Genomic DNA, 26,829 nt, shown 5'->3' with positions numbered 1-26,829 from the left:
TTTGCTTTGTAGATTATATAAAATGTTTATTAGGAAGTAAAGTGCTCAGTTTTACAGATCAATACATTCTTGATCATTGTAGAGGACTAGCATAATTAACAGCTCCCTAATAAGACCAAACACTGTACATTACTATGCAAAAAACTGTACCTTTGTAATAAGTGACAAATGATATTATAATCTAAAACTGAAAAATGCATCAATAAAATGTTTGTAACGTTTATCAAGTGGCAATGCACTTACTGCAAAGCCCACTGTCAATATACATGGGTACCCCATGGAAACTTACTGCACTTCAAGATGAAGTTTGTTATCAAATAACGACAGAAATACACCCCAACAAATGCAGCTATTAATGCAAACATTTTCATAATAAACATATAGTACAAATGAAAGGTGAACTGAGTGACTGAATTTACATTTTGAAAGACACATTTTGGATATGAATATAAAGACAAGGCTCTGTATATATAAATTGCTTTGGTATAGTATTTTCTATTCTTCTTGCACAGCAGATGGCCATGTGTACAGCTGGTGTTTCTTTTTGGTCTGTTTGTTTACAGTCAGAAATGCAGTTCAACGCTGAAAAGCTTTCCTCAGAAACGTTTCTGAGGTGTAAAACCTCAGAATCAAGGCAAGAGAGAGCTTAATCTGAATGCCCTCATCCTACACAAATGCCCTCTCCACTGTGCTGTGCACTGTTTTCACAAGTTCATGAGGACTCTTGTGAAAGGGTATGAATTTCTTCCCAATACAGGGCCAAATAACCCACACAAGAACCTGCTCTCCTACATAATTCTGTTCTCGAGACACAGCCACTATGAAATTCCAGTACTGAATTTCCTCCTCTTCCAGTTTACATTAATTAGGTTTCTGTGTGTATGGTTACTCATAAAATTAAAAATGGAAAGGTGCGAATTCTATTTAGTTTCAGCAAGTTCTCTGGTTAGAGGAAAGGCATTCTGAGCCACTGCACATCCAGGCAATGCCATTGCAAGAATATATGGAATATGGAAGTTTTGCCTAAGCAGCACTCCCATAAGAATGAAGAGATACTGTTTGTTGAAACAGAAGGCACCAACATAACACATGACACTTAAACACTTTGTTAAACTGGCCTTTTTCCCCTCGATATATCCTACTAATAGTAGAAATGTCATTGATTATGTAGCTTTCCATTATCATTTTCACCAGCTCTCAGTCTTTAAACACCAGACAACTGCCATCTTCAGCGGAAAAGCACAACTGACAGCCTCCCTCCTAAACCAGCATTCCACATATGGAGACATTCCTAGGCAAAACTGCAAACACTGCCTCGGTGCTCTCTATAGGAAATCAACAGAATTTCAATGTTGCATGTCCTTTCAAAAACAAAGCTTCTATGACACAAAGCAGAGGGAATTAAATACTAAAAATCAGTGATTACAATACAAACACCTTCCCAAAGTAATCCTGTGTCGCACCTCAGCAGAAAAGTCTATGTAGAAATGTAGCTAATAATTTTACAAGCAGTTTCGTTAAATGTAAATACAGACCACATAGTTGAGATGTGACTAGAACTTCACATGGCACAAGATCAGATTTTCCCAACTGTCAGAAACTTCTCTGCCCCTCTCCCTGTCACACCCAAGGAAAATTCAGTGGTTTTCAATTTTGTGTGCTTTTAAATAATGTATTTTCTGCAAAGTATCTGTATTTATCAAAGAACCTCTGGAATGTTTATCCCAGAAACACTTAAATCATTAAAAGATAGCATTAAAAAATGGGCACTTTGCAACATAGCTGAAAATTATTGTTAATTGGGTGTGAAGAGGCAGTTCTCAAATATTTCTTGCTAAATGCTAAGTATAATGCATTCAGTTTCTACCACAGAATGATGTAATTTACAGTTGTACAAACTAAGTGCACTTTCTTCGGCTTAAAGAAATGTACCTCTCAAAACAGGAAAAAAATTTTAAATTAAGTAAAATACTAGTATACCAAGAATAACTCAGAAAGACAAGTAGAAACTCATATTTAAAAAAAAAAAGTCCTGTTTTATCTGTCAGCTGTTATAGTGAATAAGACAAACTGATGCCATATTGTTTTAAAATTTGCTTTTAAAAGCCTTTAAAAAATGTACTTTCCAAGAGGAAGAAGAAAATTAATAACCTCTTAGTATGCCTGCCACTAGACATTATTTTGTCTGAAGCTTGCTGCCCTTGTGCAAGTATTCCCAATAATATTTTTATGGAATTAGATTTCTGTCCTGGTAGATTTTGTCCTATTTGATATCCATGCAGTTTCCTGCATTTTTGTTTCCAAGGGTTACACTCTCACTGGTGGCATTACACATGGCTTACACAGGCCTCAAAATGATTTATGGAGTGAATATTTAATTTTTCCCACCAATGAAAGATGTCCTCAGGGGTCTGATCAGAACGATCCCCTCATGCTGGGGAATTTGCTAGCTTAATACTGACCTGAAACATGTGGAATCACCTACAAAGCTCAAGCTACACATGGATGTTGTTGCCCCCATTTCCCGCTCCTGCATCAACACCATCTGACTGGGAAGAAGACGGGCGGGAGTTCCTGGAGCGAGGTTGGCCGTTCAGTCCCAGGGGCGTTCCCAGCCGATGGCTCACTTGGGAGGCCACATCGTCCGACTCCCAGCGCTCCAGCTCCTCTCGCACCAGCCGCTCCATCTGCTCCCTGTGCATTTCACTGCTCCGGCCCAGCCTTTCATCCTAAACACATTAAAAGACACAAGCTGGATGTGCAGCTTCCAAACTGACGTCTAGGCAAAACCCTATACAACTGTGGGAATCCAGGGCTTCCCTCTGTCTGCCCTGGAAGGTCAGGAACCCCCCTGTACAGAGCCCCAAGAGACACTGTCTCTGATCTCTGTCCATGGAAAAGAGTTTTCAATCTTACAGGATGAATTACAAGCTCTGAATGTTTGATATAAGTAATAATTAAGTGTGGCACAGGTGCAAAAGTAAAATTTTAGGATTCTAGATTAGGGGTCCAAAGGGGACAAGATGGAGGAAATTGGGTGTGTCTTGTCCTTTTTTTCCTTCTTCATGCCCTCCATGTTTCACTGTGGTGTTGGCATTTTTCTATTGGTTTAGGCTGGGGACACACTGTTCAATGTAGATGAGAGATATTGGCACATTATTTTAAGTATAGCACAGGTGTATAATGTGTGACATCCCACTGAGGGGCAGAGCCCCGCACGCTGTCCTGCAGCACAGAGCTGCGGCAGGGCAGCAGAACATCTCATAGATAAGCAAGAATAAACAACCTTGAAAACAGCACAGACGAATTATGGCTTCTTCTTTGGCAGCAGGGCAGAAAGACAGAGACTTTATACAATCTCGGAATCATCAATACCACAGATTCTGACATACAACAAAAAAAAATTCTTATACCACTTGAGTACTTCCATAGGTCAATGAGGGAACAGCTCCCACAGCAAACTGTTTTATTTCCAGGGATGAAATGAAATGCCCAGGTTGCCACCTAGGAAAGCACAACTTGTATTCCACCTGACAGATTTTAGCATCTACAGAAACAACACATTTCTCCCACTGGCCACCTCCAAAGGGACCTCAAAGAAAGAGAGAGTGAAAGGGGAAGCAGTAGAAGTCAGGTAACCCTGGTGACAGAAGTGACCTCTCCCACCTGCTACACACACTCCCAGAAGGAACATAGGAGAATAAGAGCAGATTGGGTGGGATCCCATAGACTCCAACAGACTAGTCCACAAAAAATATTGTATTAATCCCAACAGACACCAAGGGATGGAGGAACTGCTTCAGCAACTACTGAACACCACTGCTGTCCAGATCACAGGTTTAAATGGTGACACAGGGTTGCTGTAAGATGTGTCTTGAATCATGTTCCCAAAATTTCATGTTTCAAATTTCATGTTTTCCTAACACCTAACTGAAACCACTCACCTACTGCCAAAGCACCCACCTCCACTTTACTACCACTCCTTCAGTCCTGCCAAGCCAGTCAGTAGGAAGAAGTGCCAAGAGAAAGGAAGACATGCAGGTTGTGACCAGACCACAGAGACTGAGTTTCTTACCTCTGTCACTCCATCTAACAGCTTTCCCAACACATCTCTCCTTTTTAGCTTGGCCCTCTCCATAGCTTCCAGCTTCACAATAACAGCATCGATCTTGGAGACGATACTGCCAATGGAATGCTCCATGCGATCCACCCGCCTCATGAGTCTGAGGACAACAAGTGGGAGCTTCAGTGACCCAGCCAGCACTGTTCCAGCATGCCAACACACAGAGCAGACAAGGATGCGACATCACCGTTATCCATGCATGCCTCTGACTTCCCACAAACCAGTCCTACCATTCAGGAGGGACAAGGTACACCAGAGCAAGAAAGTAAAACAGGGTCAAATCACATGGGGAAAAAAAGCACATCTTGCACTCTGCTTTCACTGCTCTTAGGGCATCATCATGAAAATTTGTTCGTTCCAGTGTCTTCGTTTCAGAAGTCAGGTGTCTGCTAAGGAAGGCAGAAGCCTCTCCTGAAATGGAAAATGTACACCCCCTCCCTCCAAATTGTTATAATTTTGAAATTAAGGGGGCTCTTGGACAAAGAAATAACAAAATTCTTTATTAGGGAAGAAAATAAAAATAAAATAAACAATGCAGTAATGCAAAACAACACTGACGGGAGTCTGACAGCCTGTGGGTCAGGGTGTTGGTAGCAGTCCATTTGAAATGGTGGCTGCAGTCCTCCTGCAGAGACACATGTGGTTCTGTTGAAGCAGTGATCCTGTAGAAGGGTGTAGTCTTCCTCTGAAGATCCAGTGGTGGTGTAGATGGGCCTGGTCTTCCTCTGGGAATCCAGCAGAGAAGAAAGCTGCTCCTCTGGGAATCCAGTGGAAAAGGCTGTCCTGATGTCCCAAAATCTCAGATTATATCCAGTTAGGATTGCTTGGCTCCTCCCTCTGGGCAGAGCATCTCCCAGTGGGATGATATAATTTTATCAGCCATGCAGGGACACTCCATGGCCCATTAACAGCAGATGTCTCCCCACAGGGAGGATTGGTTTGTTGAAGAGATAAAGAAAATGGACCAATTAACAGAGGATAAGTGCGACACCTCTAACAGATGGGAACAGAATGCACGCATTACCTTGCAATCTAGGACATTATCCACCTCTTATTCTATTTCCATCTGCATCACAATAAAACCTTACACACAGCTCTCACTTAAGACCAGGTTTCCCTGTGGTACACAATGGGTTTCCCCATCTTTCTGCATTACCCACCAAGTGTAACCAGGTCATTAAGCAAAAACAATCCCACAGATGGGTTTGTCTTTGCCTGAGGTGGGATTAATCCAAACAGTTTTTCCTAAAATACCTTTCATATGTACCACAGGGACTTTATCTCCATCTGCTTTGTGCAAGTGTTCTGACTGGGCAGGACCAGCTCGATTGATGGACCCTCGAGTGTTGACCACGCAGGCGGCTTTTGCTAACCTCATTTCCCAATTTCTAAGTGGGAAAGCCAAGTGCTTTCAGGGTAGTCTTAAGTAGCCTGTGGTACTGTTCAACTTTCCTGGCAGCTGGAGCATGATAGGGAATACGATATATCTATTCGATACCAAGTTCTCTGGCCCAGGTGTTGATAAGGCTGTTCTTGAAGTGGGTGCCGCTGTCAGACTCAATTCTCTCAGGTGTGCCATGTCTCCACAGGACTTGCTTTTCCAGGCCTAAGATGGCATTCGGGCAGTGGCATGAGGCACAGGGTAGGTTCTCCAGCCATCCAGTGGTGGCTTCCACCATGGTCAGCACGTAGCGCTTGCCTTGGCGTGTTTGGGGCAGTGTGATGTAGTCAATCTGCCAGGCCTCCCTATACTTGTACTTGGACCACCACTCACCATACCATAGGGGCTTCACCCGCTTGGCCTGTTTGATGGCAGCACATGTCTCACAGTCATGGATAACCCGAGAAATACTGTCCATGGTTAAATCCACCCCTCGGTCTCGTGCCCACTTGTAGGTGGCATCTCTGCCCTGATGACCTGAGGCATCATGGACCACTGAGCCAGGAACAACTTCCCCTTATGCTGCTAATTTAAGTCTATCTTCAACACCTCTCTCTTTGCTGCCTGACCTACCTGCTCATTGTTTCAGTGCTCCTCATTAGCCCGACTTTTAGGGACATGGGCATTTACATGGCGGACTTTCACAGGTGGCTTCTCCACCCAAGTGGCAATGTCTTTCCACTCATCAGCAGCCCAGACTGGCTTTCCTCTACACTGCCAGCTGGCCTTTTTCCACCTTCCCAGCCAGCCCCACAGAGCATTGGCTACCATCCACGAATTGGTATAAAGGTAGAGCTTTGGCCACTTCTCCTTTTCAGCAATGTCCAGGGCCAGCTGAACGGCCTTGAGTTCAGCAAGTTGACTTGATCCACCTTCTCCTTCAGTAGTTTGTGCAACCTCACTTGTTGTGCCATACGGCTGCTTTCCACTTCCGATTCATCCCTACAATACGACAGGAACCATCAGTGAAAAGAGTGTAGCGTTTCCTTTGCTGGTAGTTGGTTATATGGCGGAGCTTCCTCAGCCCATGTCACTTACTCTTGTTCCTCTTCATCGATGAGACAAAATTCTTCACCTTCTGGCCAGTCTGTAATTATCTACAAAATCCCAGGGCGAATCAGGTTTCCAATACAGGCGTGCTGAGTGATGAAGGCAATCCATTTGCTCCATGTGGTGCCAGTGGCATGGTGGGTAGTGGGAACCTTTCCTTTAAACATCCAGGCCAGCACCAGTAGTAGGAGTGCCAGGAGGAGTTGTGCTTCTGTACCAATCACCTCCAAGGCAGCTTGAAATCCTTCACAGGCAGCCAAAATTTCCTTCTCTATGGGAGTGTAGTTGGCTTCAGACCCTCTGTAACTTCAGCTTCAGAATCCCAGTGGTCGGCCTCGAGTCTCATCAGGCACCTTCTGCCAAAGGCTCCAGGACAAACCATGGCTCCCGGCTGCAGAGTAGAGCACGTTCTTCACATCTGGTCCCATCCTGACTGGGCCAAGGGCTACTGCATGAGTGATCTCATGCTTGATCTGGGCAAAAGCTTGCTGCTGTTCAGGGCCCCAGTGGAAATTGTTCTTTTTGTGGGTGACCAGGTAGAGAGGGCTCACAATCTGGCTGTACTCAGGAATGTGCATTCTCCAAAAATCTATGGTACCTAGGAAAGCTTGTGTTTCCTTTTTGCTGGCTGGTGGAGACATCACCATGATTTTGTTGATGACCTCAGTGGGAATCTGACACCATCCATCTTTCCACTTTACTCCCAGGAACTGGATTTCTCGGGCAGGCCCCTTGGCTTTGCTCTTCTTGATGGCGAAGCCGGCTTCTAGCAGAATCTGGATGATCCTCTCTCCTTTCTCACATACTTCCACTGCTGTGTTCCCCCACACAATGATATCATCGATGTACTGCACGTGTTCTGGAGCCTCACCCTTTTCTAGTGCAGTCTGGATCAGTCCATGGCAGATGGTAGGACTGTGCTTCCACCCCTGGGTCAGTTGGTTCCAGGTGTACTGCACGCCCCTCCAGGTGAAAGCAAACTGAGGCCTGCATTCTGCTGCCAGAGGAATGGAGAAAAATGCATTAGCAGTATCAATAGTGGCATACTACTTTGCTGCCTTGGACTCCAGCTCGTACTGGAGTTCCAGCATATCCGGTATAACAGCGCTCAGCGGTGGAGTCACTTCATTTCAGCCACGATAGTCTACAGTCAATCTCCATTCTTTGTCAGATTTGCACACAGGCCAGGTGGGGCTGTTGAAGGGTGAGTGGGTTTTGCTGACCACCCCTTGGCTCTCCAGTTCAGGGATCGTTCTGTGGATGGGGATCACGGCATCTCGATTCGTTCGATACTGCTGGCAGTGCACCATCAAGGTGGCAATCAGCATTTGTTGCTCTTCCACCTTCAGGAGTCCAACTGCAGATGGGTTCTCTGATAGTCCAGGCAAGGTGTTCAATTGCTTAATATTCTCTGCCTCTACAGCAGCTATGCCAAAAGCCCATATGAGTCCCTGTGTCCTTGTAATAGCCGTTCTGGAGGAAGTCTATGCCTAGAATATACGGGGCCTCTGGGCCGGTCACAAGAGGATATTTCTTCCACTCCTTCCCAGTCAGGCTCACCTCAGCTTCCAACAGGGTCAATTGCTGTGATCCCCCCCATCACCCTGGAAATAGAAACAGATCCCGCTCCCACATGTCCCAGTGGTATCAGGGTACACTGTGCACCAGTATCAACTAAAGCATCATATTTTTGTGGCTCTGATGTGCCATGCCATCAGATCTACACTGTCCACAAGATCCAGTTTTCCTGTGCCTCTTTCTGGCTAGAGGCAGGGCCCCTCTAACTCCTGTTACTATTTCTTTCCTGGATATACATAGAAGAGGTACCTTCAAGGGGATCTGACAGATTGTACCCAGCAGCTCGGTCATGGGAGGCTGAGGCTACCTTCACCCTACTGTAACTCCCTCAGCTAGTGTTTCCCTCCTTGAGTCGACACACCTGTGCTGCCATGATAGAAGTAGGTGTCCCATACCCACCTTCCCATGTCTTCCCCATGGTCATGCAGAAAAAACTATAGGTCAGCCCGTGGGGTGTACCCTCTTTTTCTAGCTGGGGGACATAGGGCTCTGATTTTGGGGCCTGTGACTTGCACTGGTGTGATATGGGAACTGTTTCTCCTCACCTCCTCCCTCACCATCTCCCTCATCTCCTCTCTTGAGTTCCTTGACCAAGGCAGAGATGTGAGCCTGCATCGGGCCATTGATCATATTCTCATACTTTCTAAGCTTGTTGGCAACAGAGCCCATTGTCTCTCGGTTGGTATCGGCATTAATTGTTGTAATGAAGGTGGTGTATTGAGATGGCCCTAGATTTGCCAGACTCCACAACATTTGCCCTGTGCACCTGACCTGTGTACACCTGTGGTGTAGATGGGCCTGGTCTTCCTCTGGGAATCCAGTGGAAAAGGCTGTCCTGATGTCCCAAAATCTCAGATTATATCCAGTTAGGATTGCTTGGCTCCTCCCTCTGGGCAGAGCATCTCACAATGGCATGATATAATTTTTATCAATCATGCAGTGACACTCAATGACCCATTAGCAGCAGATGTCTCCCCAGAGGGAGGATTGGTTTGTGGAAGAGATAAAGAAAACTGACCAATTAACAGAAGATAAGTGCCACACCTCTAACAGATGGGAACAGAATGTACGCATTACCTTGCAATCTAGGACACCAGTTACGTAATTCTTTATTCAGCTAGTGTTGCTGTAATTAATTAATAAGGAGATCTATCACTTTGGACAAAATACAGACTCATGAGTAACTTAATCTTATTAAAAACAACCGTTAAAACTCTCACTGAACCTAAAATAAACTCAAGGGCCTACTACTTAAAAAACCAGAAAAGTATTTTCTGACATTATTGTAACATGACCCTTTTCTCTGATTTTTCAATGACAAGGTTTTAAGGACAGGGGTTTTGTTGATGGGTTCTTTTTGTTTATTCTGATTTTCTATATTCTAACCAGCTCCCATGAGGCTCTCTAAGGCACTTCCAGTTCAGATATTATTTGAAAGCTACTAAAAGAAGTGACTTATGCACAATAAAATCCTAACTTGCTTTTATGAATAACTTGATTAATATCAAGGAGAGAATACTATATAACCCAAAGAAGAAAACTCGAAATAAAAATAACCAAAACCCAACATGCAGATTTTTCCCCCTTCAGAAGGATAAACTTACACTTGGAACTCTTCATAGGAAACCCCACTAGAGCTGCTGCCCCTCCTCCTGGAGCTGTGTCCGCTGTCTTCATCCTCATCCTCCTCAGAGTCATCCAAGCTCCGGGGGAAGCTGCGGCTGCTCAGAGGACGTGGTAGAGAGCTCCTATCCAGGTCCAGATCCTCCTTTGGGAAAAAACAAGCCAGAGAGAGAGAAAGAAGATATGAAAAACTTTAGGTGTACATGGGGGATGGTGGTGTCAAGACCAAAGAGCTCCTTTCCTCTATCAGTTCCCTTGTGCCTTTTTACAGTTCTGCTCAGACAGCCAGGAACCACTGCAAAAGTGAAGGGAGACAAGAGGATTTTTCTGAGGCGGGAAACAAGCACAGGGAGCAGACTGGCAGACAGTGAGGTGGCATCCCACTCCTATTGCTGAGCTCACCCTCTCTTTCTCCAGGTCATCTCTCATCTGCTGATGTTCATGTTCTGTCAATTCCTGGTCCCCATCCTGATCATATTTGGTAAATATTGCTTCAATCTCTGCATCTGTGTGCCCCTTCCTGAAAAGGCGGTAAAAGCAGTCACTTCACTTTCCATTTTTCAGATGCTGAAACAACTCTGTGTATTAGAAAACATTTCACTTCAAACAGACTTTCATCCTCAAGACAAAGACATCCCAGCATTGTCTATAGATTCACAAGACTGATAAAAACCCCTCAGTCCTTACCCTTCATTAGTTAAAGCACAATCTTCCCTATATTGAACATTTCTCCTTCATAACTCCCTTCTTTATCTCCTTGATTTGTACCCTTGACTTAGACTCCCGACTAAGCACAAACTCCTACAGTGGCCTGACAGAAACATTACCATTTCCTCAAAGGCCTTAGGTCTCTGCTTCCTCAGAGATTTCTGTGTTTTTCTCCTCAAAACACAGAAATTCGTGGAGGCTGGGCCCCAGATCTCCAAAAACCTTTCTCTGGTATGCAATGCCAACACCAGCCACAATGCAGACAAAAACACTATGGTGTGTGTCTTTATCCACATTAGTGTGCTTCTGCTAGAGGAAAATCACATCAAAAAGTTAATATCGCAAGTCCCTGGGCATACTATACTAGGTAAGAAGTAACATCTCCCTTACCCTTTGAGATCCTGCCGGAGTTCATCAAAATTGAGTTTTCCTCCACCTTGTCTCAGACTTTCTGAAATGTCGTCAACAGTAGTTTTCTTCAATTTAAGTTTGATCATGGCTTTGTTGTAGCCCTAAAAGAGAAAGTAAAACTTGTTTCTCATGAAATGAGATTTCTAACAACTTTATCGATTACAGAAATCAGCTGCTGCACAATCTCATTCAGTGTGTTAAGTATGATCATTCAAGGCAAAATCTCAGATGATTGAAATACATTGTGATGGAAAGTTTTCACTCATTTAATTTACACTCAGCTCAGATTAATTTATTTTAACTGAGATGTGTACTCTCACTAGCTGCTGCCAGCTTTACTTTGTACAGCTTATATAGTATTTCACTAAATAAGTTGAGATGTGACAAACAAGATGTCAAGCAAGCAAAGCAATACATTTACCTTCCTGATAAGGTCAGACAATTCCATTTCTGCCTTCTGTTGTGCCATATCTGATTTGACTTCTGAGAAGGTATCATTGATAATTGCCAAAAACATGTTCTGTTCATAAGAGAAAACAAAAATATTGAATTTTCAAATTTCAACAAGACTGAGCCCTACTACTCCTATGACCTTCTTGTGCAGACCTTAACATGGATATTGTTTCAAAAGGCCAGAAGAAAATGGTGATCTGTTTAAAAAGAAACTAACATCCAGAGCTTGATATTGAAATATGTATGATGTACTGCAGTATAACAAATTCTAATCAACATCACTGGTTATTAACATAACTGGAAAATTACTTTCCAGAGAGGGTTCACAGCTACACACAGCAGTGGCAGTAAACCCTGCAAGGCAAAACTTACACAGGTAACAGCTGTGAATTAATCCAGGCAAAACAGCTGGCAACAAAAATTCCTGAGGAATCAAGTTAACTACTCATCCTGTAATAACCAGCACAAACCAAAGGTTCTTATCTAGTTACATCTCTGCTTGCATTTCAAACTAAAGATAAAATCAAAAAGCTTAAAATTAGGCATTGGCATTTATGGCACTAACTCTGGAAAGAGCTTTCTTGTTCAGAGAAAGGAGAAAATATTTGTCTCACTAACCCTGTGTCAAGCATGTAACTTAATCAAACCATGCTGTCATCACTGAAAGGCTCCTGCTAGACATGGAGTAAATATGACTGAATTACAAACTGCATATTCACATTCAAGAAGAGTTACTCGATTTACTGGCATGTTCAATGTAAAAAGGCAGTGCTATCCTCTGTTTCCTCATGGACTTAAAAAACACGCTTTGGACCAATCTTTCAGTTCTGTATCTTTATGCATTCATGCCCAACACCAGAAAATTAAGAGGCAACTTGACAATCCACTGTTGTGTTATTTTCCACTGCTATTTTGCCCAGCTTTAAGAGTTGGTGCTTTCTGCCCATCTTCCCTAACTTAATTTCCCGGTCTCAGACTGGTCTCAAGAGACTTGCATCAACATTTTGTTCAGGCAAAATGATATTAAAAAACCCACAAATTACAGTGAGTATTTTGGATAACCTGCTCTGACTCCACCTTCTAGTGCTTTTCTGTTGCCCCTTAGAAAAAAAGCATTTCTTTCCATTGTTGGACACTAGATTGTTCCTCTAGACAAACAAAGTAAGAAACCTGCTTTATGTGAACCTTTGGCCCATAGTGACACATATGTTATTTTCCCACTGAATCCTGGTCCATCTCACCGAACACTTAAACTCCTCACAAAACACTTTCAGCTCTCTACATCCTCACCAGTGAACATCCAAGATGAAGTATTTTCCCACAAATAAAATCTGAATGCCATTCCTCCTCATCTCAAATAGTAACAAAAAGCTGCACTAAGTATGAGGGTCACTAAATAACACTAAAAATTATGATGACACAGGACTGCTGAAGAACCATGCTCTTGCAGCAGGCAAAGCTATGTGTGGCATGCAAGAATAAGGCTATTGTAAACACAGCCAGCCACACCTTAGAGCACTTTATGAACCAAGAGACTGCATGGAACAGTACAGTTACTTTTCACCAAAAGAGACAGCCTTGCTGTGTCTGTCAACCAGGCACTATTTAGATTTTAGAAATCAAATTATCATTATTATTATTATTATTATTATTATTATTATTATTATATAATTTAAAAAAATACAATGTGGAGCACTACATGAGAATGACAAAAAACATACTATGCAAATCAATTTTAAATGAAGAAAAACAGGAAAGAGTATAGTGATCAGCCGTGTAGCAGTCAGGCCCCTTTCATGGGCCATATACTCATCGTTATCAGAAAAAGTCCCAAAAGCAGGAATCAAAGGACAGGTGATGCAAAAACAGCCACTGACCCACCCCACTTAAACAAAGTGTACATACCAAAAGAATGAAGAACATAAAGAACACAAATGTAGTGAAATAAATGGGTCCCAAAATTCGATTAGCTTCTTCAACCTCTGTGAAGTTGAAGTCTCCCAAAATGATGCGGAACTGAGTAAATCTTAAAAAACAAAATACATCCAGGAGTTGAAGAAAACATTACTGGAGCTGTGCAAGGATTCTCAAACTATTTTACTCTAGCAGTGTGACTGATAGGCTGCAGAGAGATGTGCACTGTTGTAACACTTTATCACGGACTGCAAAAACAATTCATCAAGCACATCTATAGGCACAACCCAACTTGCAGTCAGGTGCCACACACAGAACAAAACCATGAGGGTTACTTCTCCCTTTTGGTCACAACAGGAAGCAGAGCAAACTAACAATTACTACTATGAAGCTCTGAGACCCACTCCCATCTTCCTCACGCACATACAACCCCAACTTGAACCTTCTCCCTCTAAGCCAGAAAAACCTTGGCAATTTATGGCACCATCAGCATATTTCCAGTTCCTTCACTTCTCTGCAAGAAACTCCTTGCAACACTGCCCCAGTGTAAGGGAGCAGGGGAAATCAATGACGGAACAACCTCTTAACTGCCTCAGTTACAATCAGGTTACATTGCACCAAATCCACCAAGGAAAAATTGATTAGCAATCTTATATTAAGTCCTCTCTCTCTCTCCTGGATTCCAGATACTTATGAATTTTGTGTTTGGCTAAGATAGACTCTGAGTCAAGCAACTATGAACACTGTCAGGAACACAGCCTTATTATGCATCCAACATTTCAGTCAGCATTTAACTACTGAACATGGAGTCATTGCTTTGTCTAGGAATGTAACCAACAGCTGTAAAAATCATATCACAGCCCTGCCATTTTTAGCTTACTGCTCTGACAGCAATAACACTGAGAGAAAAATGTTATAAAAATGTGTTTACTACCAGATTATATCAACAGCGGTGTGCCTGCAGCTTATCTGCTTAGATGGATGTCACAGGATTTGCCTCTGATAAAGTAACTGATTCACCAATGCAACAAAATCTTCTTTGCATTTTTTAATACCTGTACTTACATGCAATCCTGGAAAGTGCTGAAGTCATCAATTTGAGTGCCAAAGACAAGATAGGCCAACTGAGCATATGCTAAGAAAATAATAAAAAACATAATGGCAAAGCCAATTACATCCTTGACACAGCGAGACATCGTGGTGGATAACTGACTCATCGTTCTGTTGAAGTTAACAAATTTGAAAAGCTGTTAAAAGAAAAAAGAAAAGAAAAAAGCTGAAAAGAGGAGGAAGACAATTTCTTAAAAAAATTCCTCTCCACTCTTTTACATGAGATGTCCTACTGAACATGGCTGGAGACAAAGCAGTACCCAGTAAGAATTACTGACTTATCAATTGAGGAATAATAAAAACATTTCTTAACATGTCTGCTAACAAAACACAAGCACCAAACAATGTCTTCTAGACCTAAACAAGAGCTGACTACACCTATGGCAAATTACAACTTAGCTTTTCATCTGCAAGAAGTTACCACTGTTCTGACTTTCTCACATGATTGACTTTGAGAGAAACGTGAGTAAATCTCAAATAATGTGTCTAATGAAACTCAGAATACTGCTTACACTCTAATGTTAGAATAAAGATGTGTTCCTTGAATTACCTTAATCCAGACAAAAAACACAGTGACTGCAGCAATGTTGTTAAACTGCATTTGCCAATATGCCAAGGGTTCGAAATTGGGGAATGAGTTCTGATCTTCCAGCAGCTTCTTCAGGAGCATATCAACAGTTGATGTCCTATAGATGCTAATTCCTATAGCTACTACAGACAGCTGAGGACAAAAGAAACACACAAATTTACAAAAGGTAACTAGGGTTTTAAAACAACTTGTTTGAGACATTTACGTCAGATAAAGTTAAGATATGAGGAACTTCATGCACTTCACAGTAAAACCATTATGGTCCTGGACTACAGACAAATAGTCTGGGAGTAAGAAGATTTAGAAGTCATTTACTTGCCACTGTTTGTGAAGAACAATATGACAGTGGCACCTAGCAGGATTATAGAAGTGATATTGTCACAGAGAAGAAAATGTAAGGAAGGGAATATGACAACTCTAACAGACAAAAGTGAAAAATAACAAGAGAGCAGAAAGACAGCAGCAGCCAAAAAGGTACTGCAGTTTCTCCAGAGCACAGACTGAGCAGTATTGCCCAGAACAAGTAAGAGCAGAGAAGCTGCAGTTCTATCACAGAGGTTTCTTTGACTTCTGCAAATGTGCTGTTCATTACTCTAAGTGAACACTTTGCCACATATTGAGAGTCATAAGTACATAATCCTACATTTAAACAATGCCCCTCAGGCAAGGCATAAACACAGAATTCTGACCTCTTGTATGAACTGAATTTTACACTCACACTTGAATACTCTTCACTGACTTAACAGCAAAGCATTTTATCCCTGCCCAACCATTAAGTGTAAAAAACAGCATACAGTTCATGTAAACATCCTCCTAAGCAACCCTTCATATACAAAGCACTGTGATACAAATATGATTTCCCTGGATTACAAATATTGGCTTCAAGACTTGAAATCTTTGATTAATCCAAGACTGAAGATACAAAACAAGTATGGGACTGGAACTGTTTCAGCATTTCTGGCTTTGTATACTTTTGGTAAGCACAGCTTGAGCTGTGTCCAGAGAGAATTATATTACGCAGCTTTATATCCAAAGCTCATATTTTCTGGTGCACTAAGATTACTGATGTGCAACACTGTCCACTTAACCTAAACAGTTTCTAGCATTCTACAATTCTGAGGCATTTCTTCAAACTTGGTATTAGCTGCTGAGTATTAATACCAAGATAAATCTCCTTGTGGTTCTTTGCAAACATATTCAAATCCCAGTCCCATTCCTTGAAATGCAAATCACTCCTTTAAAGCAGATGATTTTCTTAGTTGAAAACCAGTGCAATAGTCTGTACCAGATATATAGAAGGGAGGGCAAGTTTGCCACTTCCAATAAAAGCTAAGTCTATATAAACAAAAGATGCATGATGGACAAATACTCTAATTTTGCACCAGGCTGAAAGCGCTGAAGACAGAACAACCAATTTTGTGAAACATACCAATATGGCAACACAGATTAAAATTGTCAATATTCAGACTGAATAGCATAATAGTCTGTAAGTATCCTTCCTGATGATGGTCCTGTACCTTAAAACCACAACAGGAACACTGAGTAATTCACGTGTCCCACAAAGTGCACTTTAGAAAGCAATTTTAGCCTGATTACAAAGGTTACTTACCACAATGATAAGGATATCAAGGCAATTCCAAACACTTCTGAAGTAGCGCAGTCTATGAATGTGAATTTCCAAGATCTCTTCCACCATATAATATAGAACAAAAAGACAGAAGGACATTTCACAGGCTGCCAGGAAAAAATCAAAAGTGGAGATGTAATGGATCAGCCTCACAGGCTGAAAGTGCCAAGATGTAACCAGGCCTCCAGTAGCTGGAAACTCTACTAGCAACCTGCATTTTAAAAAAGGCAAAGAAAAAAAGAATTTAATTTAACCAGAACTGATGAAAAGTACTACTAAAAGACACTTGGGTTTATTTGTATAATTATCTAAATAACAGAAACAAACCTACATATGATTCCAATTTTTCACACCACACGAAAGTTGTAAACGTGACCACATTCAATTTTGACTAAAACTCAAAGCCTTTCAGGAACAGTGAGGAAACAGAGACAGAAAGATTTGTTTTCATCTCTGCCCGTCTCATGCTGTCTAAACCAAAGGCTGATGCTCTATATCCATGTATTTATTTGAATATGCCAACTGCCCAGATAGATCTCCTGCAAACTGTACCCAAGGCATTATGGCACCAGGAAAGCCAGGACAGACTCCATGAGGAGTCTCACTTCTTTGAAAGGGAGGCATGCCATTTGAGTTGTCTGTCCCCTTTACACAAAACATACACTCACCTATGTCCCCAAAACAAAGTCCTCATAAGAAAGCCCCAAGTCTACTACCCACCCTGTGCAACTGAACGCTGTTGTGGTTCTGTTATACCTGATCACGCAGAACAGGTTGATGTTTGCATTGTACACAGAGAAATCAATGAAGGTTGCTCTGGTCCCTCTGTCTAGCCACAGGTTCTTCTTCAGGCTAGCAATCTGCAGAGCTGTCACTTCTCTGGTCCTTGAGAGGTCTTGGTAATAACCAGCCCCGCTGTATGTGGCAATCAAGCCCCAGTGGCTGCTGCCATTCAAATCCTTCTCATTGGTGTACGTCCAGCTAGTTCAGAAGTGAAAGAGAGCACACTGGTCTTCCCACCTTCAACTTACAATTAATAAAACAGATACCAACAAAACCTGACCAAGAAACATTTATTAGCTATTAAATACGCTTTAATTCAGGAGGTCCTTGCTACAAAGTTTTGATGTAACCTCTGAGAAAGAAGTTACAAAGGTCCTTTGACTAACACCATAAAATTAAGATATAAAAATGAGTCACAAGTATATAAAAAATGAGCACGTGTCTACAGGAATGCTACGTACGCAGTTCCATTCCGGAGTCCAAAAGGAGCAGTATCTTCATTAGCTACAGAATAGACATCATAGCAGTCTTTGATTTCCTCCTTTAAATCTTCAGGTATGGAGCAGGAACCATTTCTGACTTTCAGCTGCCGAATGCGAGGCACTCCTAGGAGCAGGTTCTCATAATAAATGAAGCTTTTGTTTTCTGCCATGGTTTTGTTGTTGTACCACATCTCCCAGTAAAGACCATCCAGCAAAGGGCCTTCTGTGAACTAGGGAGGATGGCAGAATTTCAGTTTGCATGTTGCCAGCACTGTTTTTGTAGATCTTCATTCCACAGAAGTGCTAGAATTGCAGTTAGTAATTTCTCTGACATAAGACTTTAGTATTACCTGTCCTCCAAAGACATCCCACAAACTTGCCCTACCCTGCCCAACCAACATTATTTGAGCTCTAAATGTTCACATATTAATGGCCTACTTTGTTCCATAGCTTTGACATTGTACACATAGATTTTCATGCACAAGCCTGACCACGTTAGGAAATAAGATTCTGAAGGTTAAATTTACAGTTCATGACAGTACCAGTGAACCACAGCAACAGAGATACACAAACTTGGGTTTAGATTACCTTCCAGAAGTCATCCATTGTGGACAAAGTTTTGAAGTCAGTTTTCTCCGTTTTTGACACAGGTGTTTCCAGGAAGAGCTGTGACATAACCCTTGTATAATAGTACATACTGGAACTCACTGTCCCGTAAGTCACTGCAGAAGGTTTGGCAAGGAGTGAGAGATAAAGGAATAAAGGAAAGAGAAAAAAACCACCAAACCAAACAAACAAACAAACCCCACCAAACCTTTATTTATTTTGAATACATCAGGTTGTATTTGTACAGATTTTGTAGTGGAACTATTAAGCTCCAAATCAAAATCCACACCAAGCAGCATTTATCTGTCAACTGTGACTAAAATAGAAAATGCAGTGAAGGTAGATTGATCAATCAATTTATAATATTCTCTTCTCCTTTCCACACCTCATTATATTATTAATGCTGCTTCCAAAGTAAACCTCAAGGAAAATAAAGGCACAATTCAGCAGCCTGAAGAGAGGCAAGCAGTGCCTTTTTAGGTGGCTTGTGCCATCCAAGGCATGCATGGAGAACTGGCACAGATGGCACAAAGACCTCAGGACAACTATGCTCTGCTTAAGCAGATAATGACACTCAACCAGGATACTAGGGCACTGGGAATGACATGTATTAGGCAATGAACATCCATTACAGATGTGCAGTGCCTTTAAGAGAAACTCCCTACAGAAAATAAATTATTGTATTACTCCCTTTCCTCACACAAGGCCAAATATATGGCTGAGTGCCACAGAGCATAAACTATAAAAGGATGTACAAAACTAAGATGGGTTGAGGAAATAGTCTCTGGCATGGGTATTTATGGGGAATAAAACAGAGAGTACAATGGAACTGATAAAGGAGCCTGAGACATGTTGTGAAACTTTTGTGATAAGATAATGTTATCAAGTGACATGACGTCATGAAGAATGTGTAACCAATGGAAATTGTTACCAAAAATAGAACCTTATATAAGTTCCATACTAGTAAAACCATATATAAAAGCCTTATATTCTCAATAAAATTGGCTTCTGATCCAAGCTCACATGTCCCCGTCTCTCCATTGCTGATAGGTATTGTTACTACCTGTAAATACTTGAACCACTCTATGGCTAAAACTCAGAGAGGAGTCTGAAAGATTAGGCCTACACTGAACAATCACTGTCAGTCTTGGTAATTGTATAAAATTTATAAATTTTTTGTTTCCCTTAACGACCAGAGAGTAAGAATTTTTTAATTAATTAAGAATTTTTAATAGAGTTCTGCTGCGCACATGGAATGTATCATGTGACTGTGCAATACCTGAATTCTCTCTAAACATGTACTCTCCAAATGATAAGAGAACAAGAAATGCCCACAGCACTTAGCCTGCACTGGGAAGCACTCTCCTAGGGCATGTGAAGCCACAGACCAGACTGACCTCCAGTTATTGTTCATGCAAAAAATAAAAAGGATACTTAAAAATACTAATAAGTTAGCAATATCTCCAAATATTTAACACACTATCTTTTTCCTTTATTCAGTTAGCAAACATATTTTTCTGTAGCAAAACAAATAGTTAACAGCCTGTTAAGAGTCAAATTTCTCCTGCTGAAACAAATTTCACATTAAGGCAGGCCTCTCACTGCAACACTTCTCCTGGTGCTACAGTGTGCCAACCACAAGCACCCTCGCTCTGCTTTGTTCATAAACTTGTTCTAAGCATTCTTAAATTACTCAGGAAGGAAAAAACCATGATATTTAATATATAAACGTGTCTGCAGTACAACAGTCATGTCATAGTATAAAATTTGGGCTTTTTATTAATTCCGTTACGTTCCAGCAGTGCAGACTTGCTCTCAGAGACAGTTTACCAGTATAGTTTTGCCTTTGCTTTTCCACTCTGAAATTCTCCCTCACAAAAATTTAAAACATCACCTTGTTGTATTACAACTGATCATAAATGGCAACTCAAGAGTCACCAACATTTCAGCCCTTTAGGGTAGAACTGCTCACACTAAAAATTGGAGACTTGAAACATACTGGCTTTCTAAAGATACACTAACTTAATGTACACAATTTGTTGGTTTTCTCCCTAGCAAACAAATAAAACAGATATTTTGAAACTCCACAAGAAGTTCTTTCTTGCATTGTAAATTGAATGCTACTATGTTCTGTGTTCTTTATGTTATGATGCTTCATATGGTATCAAGACAACAAATGGTACAAACCACAGTAGTCTCCATCTGTGATCAATTATTTGTCCTGGATGACTAACTCCTCCTCTTCATTTACCATTTCTGCTCAGTGATTTCAAAAACTGTAGCAGAAGTATCACATGCAATATGGTACTACAATAAAAAGTGCTCTCTAAAAACAAAGAACAAGTCTATTATCATCCCTCCTGAAGATTCTAAACTTGTTAAGGTGCAGAAAGTTGTAGTATTTTCAGTCTCAATCAACAGTCCATGCACAGAAAATAACTATTTGATTCTAAGTATTTGCCTACCTATCTATTAATTCTTCTCCTACATCAAACAACCTTCTTTCTGGAATCACAATAAGCAGGTAGCACTCAACTGGACGTACTGGTGCTGAATAGTACTTACAGACACACAGGACCACAAGGAAAACCATGTATGTGATCAGCTCCCGTAAAATACTTTTCAAGTACTGCTCTCTGCTGGTGTTGCTCTCTTCCATGAGTCTTGTCCCCCACAGACCTTAAAAGGAAAAAGAGATACATAATGATGTGCACAGATGTCTGGTACAGATATACAAGTGACATAGTAAGTGGTGTTGAAAGCTTAAGCTTGTTTTGCTGCAGGTTTTTCTATGGATTTTAAGTTTAAGCGAGGAGCTTCATTTGTAGACAGAATGGGGCCTGAGGCAGTATCATCTATCAATGTGATACCATAATAATTTAGGAACAGTTCAGCAGAACTCAAACAGAATCTGTGGAAGATTTGCAGAAGTGCTGTTGCTTAGAACCACAAGGTATAAAAACAGATACAAGGATACAGAGACATGCACAGACAGCCATCCTTCAAGAAATGGAAATGCAGTGCTTTGGTATATTTTCTTTTAAACATGCAAATCATTGTTCAATGAATGAAAATGCACATTCATTACTGGGCCTTTAGGAGTAGTCTTAATTTTCTACATGAAAGGAGGATACTTGAGTCAAACTTATTTTTAAAACACCTTATCATAACCTTCCCCTCTCAGATAAACAAGAGACACAGCAGGGATGTTGGTGAGCATTTCTGCATTGTTTCTTTCCCTGCACAACAAAGAGTTATCAATTAAACATCAGTAGCAGCCTAAATGAGCAACTGCTGTCCAGTCTAGCTGTCAGCTTGAACAACTGCATCAGCTGAACTGCTTCTGCTGGTTCTTCATTTCATGTAATGCTTGACATTCCCAAAAGGACAGGGAGAGAAGCTATTGAACTTTGGTGATCTCTTCCAAGTGGATAACAGAAAAACAAAAGGATCTTTTAAATGGAGTCTCTAAAAGGAACAACCACCTTGAAACAAAACACAATTAGCAATCACCATCCTCATTTCCTATGCCTAGTACAGAACAGAAAAAAAAGACAGGAACAGCTCCTGTTGCTCGGACTGTTCCCTTCATGGAGCTTCTCTTAATTTAAACCTAAAGCAAGGCAATTTGACCTCAGTTTCCGATCAGCGAAAAAGCATTTAAAACTAAAAATTCACTCCTACAGAACTGCAGTAAATTTCCATCTTTTTCAGGTGTTTTAAAAAGCCAACCTTTCAAAACATCATTTACATTCTCAGTAGATGGAAATGTAGTAACCTCAAACTCCCTAGGAAAAATCTTGGATCCATCAAACATACCACAGTAATTTGAAATGGAACAGTAACAAGGGATAGCCAAAACACATTATAAACCTGACAATGAAGCATGAGTTCAGCCAATCTGCAACCACTGCTGTAAGGCTAAAACAATAGGCTAAGCTGCTGCAAACCTTTGTTTGCTAACAGAGATGGGAATAAAGAAGCTCTTCCCTCTACCTGCATAAATGAAAAAAAAAAAAAAACCCAACAAAAAAACATGTTAGATGTTTCTTGAAGCCTTTCAGCTATCACATTTTTAAGTTGTGACATAAACCTGGAAACTGCTCTTGCACAGGCACAGCAAGCAGTAATAGTTTCAGCATTAATCTCTGTTCACATGGCTTAATTGGTAAGTTAGGGCCTTCCCTAGTGTCAGCCCCCAAATAAGAGAGCTTTTTCAAAGCTGCTCTTTAAGGCCAAGTTTGAAAATGTGCAGATAAAGACTGCAACTTTACTACACTGAACGCCAAATCCTCCCCATTAGGTCATTCTTGAAGACAAAAACATAAATCCAAGAACATTTACTGAGTCACTAATAATAATAACTCAATAAATTCAGCCTCTAGCACAGCACTACGTTGCACTAGCAACCTTCATAATAAAGGCAGGAAGACATTATGGAAGAGAGGAAGAAAAGGCTGGAAAAGCCAGTGAGCTAAGCTGGCGAGAAAGCCAAGTCCTGGCTGTCAGCACATTACTCACCAATAAGAAATGTGGTGAGCAGAAGCAGAAAGTTTCCAAACTCAAACTCTGTCATATTAGACTATCGTTAGGAGTCAAGTCAGCAAAGTTTCAGCAAAGAAAAAATCCAACTAAACAGCACCAGGGATCACATAATGATTTTTGTGCTAAATGAACAATTAATTTTCCCATCAGTTAGCTTGGAGCTTTCATTAGCTGTTACATTTTTGCAATGTAAATATATTATTCCCCTTCCCCCTTATTAGAACATTGATTTAGCTGTATCAAACATAGTAGAAGTAAGCAGTGCTGGATTTGACATCTGCTGCAAGCAACAAAACTGGTTTGTTTTCTTATATACATTTGCTATTTATCAACACTTTGACAGAATCTGTGTATTTTTATCAAATAAATCTGCAACTAACAGTTGCTCATACTCATTCTGTATGTAGCAGTCTTCATGAAAGTATCAATTAATGAGTGACTGGGAAGGGTATTTTGTACCTTTACATAACAATAACTAAGAAAACCTTTCAAGAAATGCCCAACACACATCAGTGATGGCACACATGAGGACATGGCAGCACTGGGTGACCAAGTACAGCTCTATAATGCAGGATTATCTTTCCAGGTTGGCTCTGGAAACACACCTTGTTTTTACCCATCAAAAGTTCTGGTAACTTCCTCCTTAACAGAGTAGAATAATCAGCCCCTCTTCTCCTCTCAGCATCTGGGATATTTGATGAAGAGATCTGCAAAACTAGAGGAACTAAAGGCACTTCACAAACACTCATGTTAGAATCTGAACAGAATCCACATAAAGAAGAACCTCAACTACTGATAGTCTGTTCTATTCACTTAGTAACGTCTGTTACCTTTTCCCCAACAGTTGCAATTACCAAAATCCCGATACTTTAAATCCTCTCTGCATTTTTCTTTCATAACTCACAGCAAGTAAAGTGCCATCTGTCATTGAACATCCTTCAATACTAAGTGGCACCTTTTTTGCCATGGTGACACTATCACTTGTGATATCGAAAGGATTGCTCCCTCTTTTTGAATTCTGTCTAGTGAGGTAGAATTCCATTAAATAAATTTATGCCAACTTTCCTGTAGTCCTTGAAATAAAACTGAATGCACCATTTCCAGTCTTCAAAGATACTCATAAGATATCCATGGAATGTCAAAAGAACTGTGAAGTATTCTTTCTAATAGTAAACCTGCAATTATCCTTCAAGTGCCCTATAATAATGTCAGGCTTGCAATCAGCCTCTTTATACTGTGCAGCACAGAGATCACATTATTCAGATAAAGGGTTACTTATCCGAATCTAACAGTTACAGCTCCCTGCAGCACCTCCACAGCACCAAAGTCTCACCCAGACATTTACTGTGCTGAGGAATTTATGGCAACATTCTCATCAAAGAGCCAGAAAAGGATCTGTCAATTACGGTAACTTTAGCTACAATCACCTATAGAAGGGGGTCAGGAATCAACAGAAACTGTTTTGAGTACTAGTGCACAAATCACAAGAGAGATGGAACAGGAGTGACACCTGCCAGGTCACCACCAGGTCACTCACGGTTACCTCATGCGTAAACACTGCTGTTTTCCACCACAGTTTAAAACATACACAGGAGGTTCCTTCTTGGCAACAACTAAGATGAAGGGAGCATCTGAACTATAAAAACTTTGTAAAAGTTTTTATAAAAGGACTTAACTTTCTCCATGTGAAGCAGCTCTTTTCCTAGGCAATTACGTATCTCAGCAATGGACTAAAACAAACACACCACTGGAGACTCCAAACGGAAAAGTGCCAGTTCATGCACAACACAATTATTACTGGTAGTTTTTCCTGGTTATTCTGGTTTCTTGTTATGAAGTGACTCGGGTCATTGAACATGGTCCCAATAAAATCTGCTAAAAAGAAAACACGGTCTATTCCATAATCTCTGCAAGTCTGACTTGCATACCGCTAAGATATTGCAATGTTCAAGAGGGATTTCTTCTGGTGCAATACAGCCAAAACTAGAGAAATCATTACAGCAAACAATCTTTGAATGCACATGAAAATCAGAGATGGTACAAATCCTTGCTTAAAGTCAAGTTTGTTTTGAGAGTTCCACTGATGCCATGGCAGCCAGTAACAGTACTATCTACCACTTCAGAAATCCACATTTCAGATGAAGAATCTTTATTTTCTAAATGTGGTTTGCTTTTTCTGTAGCTTTATAACTATAAAGATTTTGACCAATACTTGAACCAATGCTCTGTTTAAAATCCTTGTAGTTTGAAGCTGACATCTTAAGCTTCTCTGAAAAGAAAGGAGGGTTTTTCAATGTGCTCCCACGACCTTAAATCCAAAGGACTCCCCATCCAGCATTCTCTCTGCTGCTGTCAAATCAACCTTGTACAAATCCAGCTCAGCAGGGAGTTCCTGCAGGAAGCTTTTAATGACACCTCAAATGCTCACTTGATGTGTGCCCAGTTTTGCTTCCAACTCTGTCCCTGGTCACCAGCTGTGTGACAACAGACAGCACTTGATTTTAAAGGGCAGCACCAAGGCACTGCACAATACTGCAGAAAAGAAAAAGTGATTCAAACACTCTCCCAAGCAGCCCACTCTAAGTATCCCATGCCATCCTAACCACCTCTTCTATAGAACGGGGTATTGCTGAGAAAGAAGCACAAGCATTCTGCTGTAAAGACCTCGTGCTGGTGCAGAAAGCCAAGACTGGAAAAGACCTCTGGAGATCATCACGTCCAACCTATGAGCCAACATCACCATGTCAACTTGACCATGGCACCGAGTACCACATCTAGTCCTTCCTTAAACACCTCCAGAGACAGTGACTCCACCACCTCCCTGGGCAGTCCATTCCAATGCCACCTTTTCTGTGAAGAAATGCCTCTTAATGTCCAACCTAAACTTCCCCTATGCGGGAGTGTCTTACACGGAAAGCAGCCAGGAGTAAGAGCTGAGAGGCAGAGAGGTGGGGAGAGGAAGGAGCATCATCTGTGTGCGGGGGGAATAACGGGGACGGGGATGGAAAAGCAGCCGGGTCAGGGTGCGGGATGCGCTCTCACCTCGCAGTCTCCGCGCCAGGCGCTTGGCCCAGGCGGCGCGGCGGGGCGCGGCTCCGTCGGGCGGCCCCGGGAGGCGGCCCGGCCCCTCGGCCCCGCCGCGCCCCGCGGGCCCGCGCCGCGCCCGCCGCCCGCCGCCCGCCGCGGCCCCCGCGCCGCTGCCCAGCGACGACGCGGCTCGGCTGCCCCACTCCACGTCCATCTCCAGCACCGGCCCCGCCGCCGCCGCCGCCGCCGCCGCGTCCTCCTCGGGCTCGAAGCCTGGGTTGTCCCGGCTCCAGGCCTGCCGCGAGCAGGCGGAAAGCGGCGGCGACGGCGGGCGGGAGCCGGGCCGCGCCGCCTGCCCCAGCCGCTCCAGCTCCAGCTGCTCCCGGCCGCGCCGGCAGCCGCCGCCGCCCGCCATCGGCCCCACCGCCGCCGCCCCTTCCCCGCCCCCGGCGGAAAGCCCGGGGTACGGAGGGAGATGTAGTCGGCCCTGGCTCCCGGTGGGAGCGGCGGCCGGGACCTCCTTCCCGCCCTCCTCCTCCTCCTCCTCCCACGCCTCCCTCCCCTCTCCGGGGCAGCCCCGGACCGCCTCTGCGGGAGCGGTGCAGGGACCGGCGCTGGGTGTTGAGAGTCCCGCTCATCCTCGGCAAAAGTACGAGGAGGCCTCGCGAAGAGGTTGTGCTGGTTAAATTTGTGACGAACAGCCATTTCACATCATTTTAAGAAGAAATATTAAAGCTCCCCCGCCCGGTCCAAGCCCCA

The 26,829-nt window shown here is 42.2% G+C and overlaps 1 protein-coding gene across 1 annotated transcript; it reads right to left on the bottom strand.

The window, feature by feature from the left end:
• On the bottom strand, positions 1-26,600 carry PKD2 (polycystin 2, transient receptor potential cation channel). The gene is made up of 15 exons (XM_030271939.4): positions 26,086-26,600; positions 21,064-21,177; positions 18,481-18,614; positions 17,872-18,122; positions 17,384-17,608; positions 16,610-16,838; positions 14,962-15,132; positions 14,367-14,548; positions 13,293-13,413; positions 11,356-11,454; positions 10,914-11,035; positions 10,218-10,335; positions 9,797-9,960; positions 4,076-4,223; positions 1-2,729 (listed from the first exon to the last, which is right to left on the bottom strand). Exons 1-15 carry the CDS (start codon positions 26,483-26,485, stop codon positions 2,496-2,498), a joined length of 2,712 nt encoding a protein of 903 aa, XP_030127799.4. The 5' UTR covers positions 26,486-26,600; the 3' UTR covers positions 1-2,495.
• Positions 26,601-26,829: the final 229 nt, after the last annotated feature.

Source organism: Taeniopygia guttata, chromosome 4, assembly GCF_048771995.1.
Source record: "Taeniopygia guttata chromosome 4, bTaeGut7.mat, whole genome shotgun sequence".
NCBI lineage: Eukaryota > Metazoa > Chordata > Aves > Passeriformes > Estrildidae > Taeniopygia > Taeniopygia guttata.
This window is presented reverse-complemented; position numbering and strand designations above follow the sequence as displayed.

Bases quoted from the DNA above. Each gene is read 5' to 3' on its own strand.
- PKD2 (XM_030271939.4), bottom strand. From the start codon at position 26,485: ATGGCGGGCGGCGGCGGCTGCCGGCGCGGCCGGGAGCAGCTGGAGCTG. The intron at 10,336-10,913 runs GTAAGGGAGATG...CCGCCTTTTCAG, and splicing joins CTCCGGCAGGATCTCAAAGG to GAAGGGGCACACAGATGCAG. The intron at 4,224-9,796 runs GTAAGTTTATCC...TGTTGTCCTCAG, and splicing joins TCCTATGAAGAGTTCCAAGT to ACTCATGAGGCGGGTGGATC.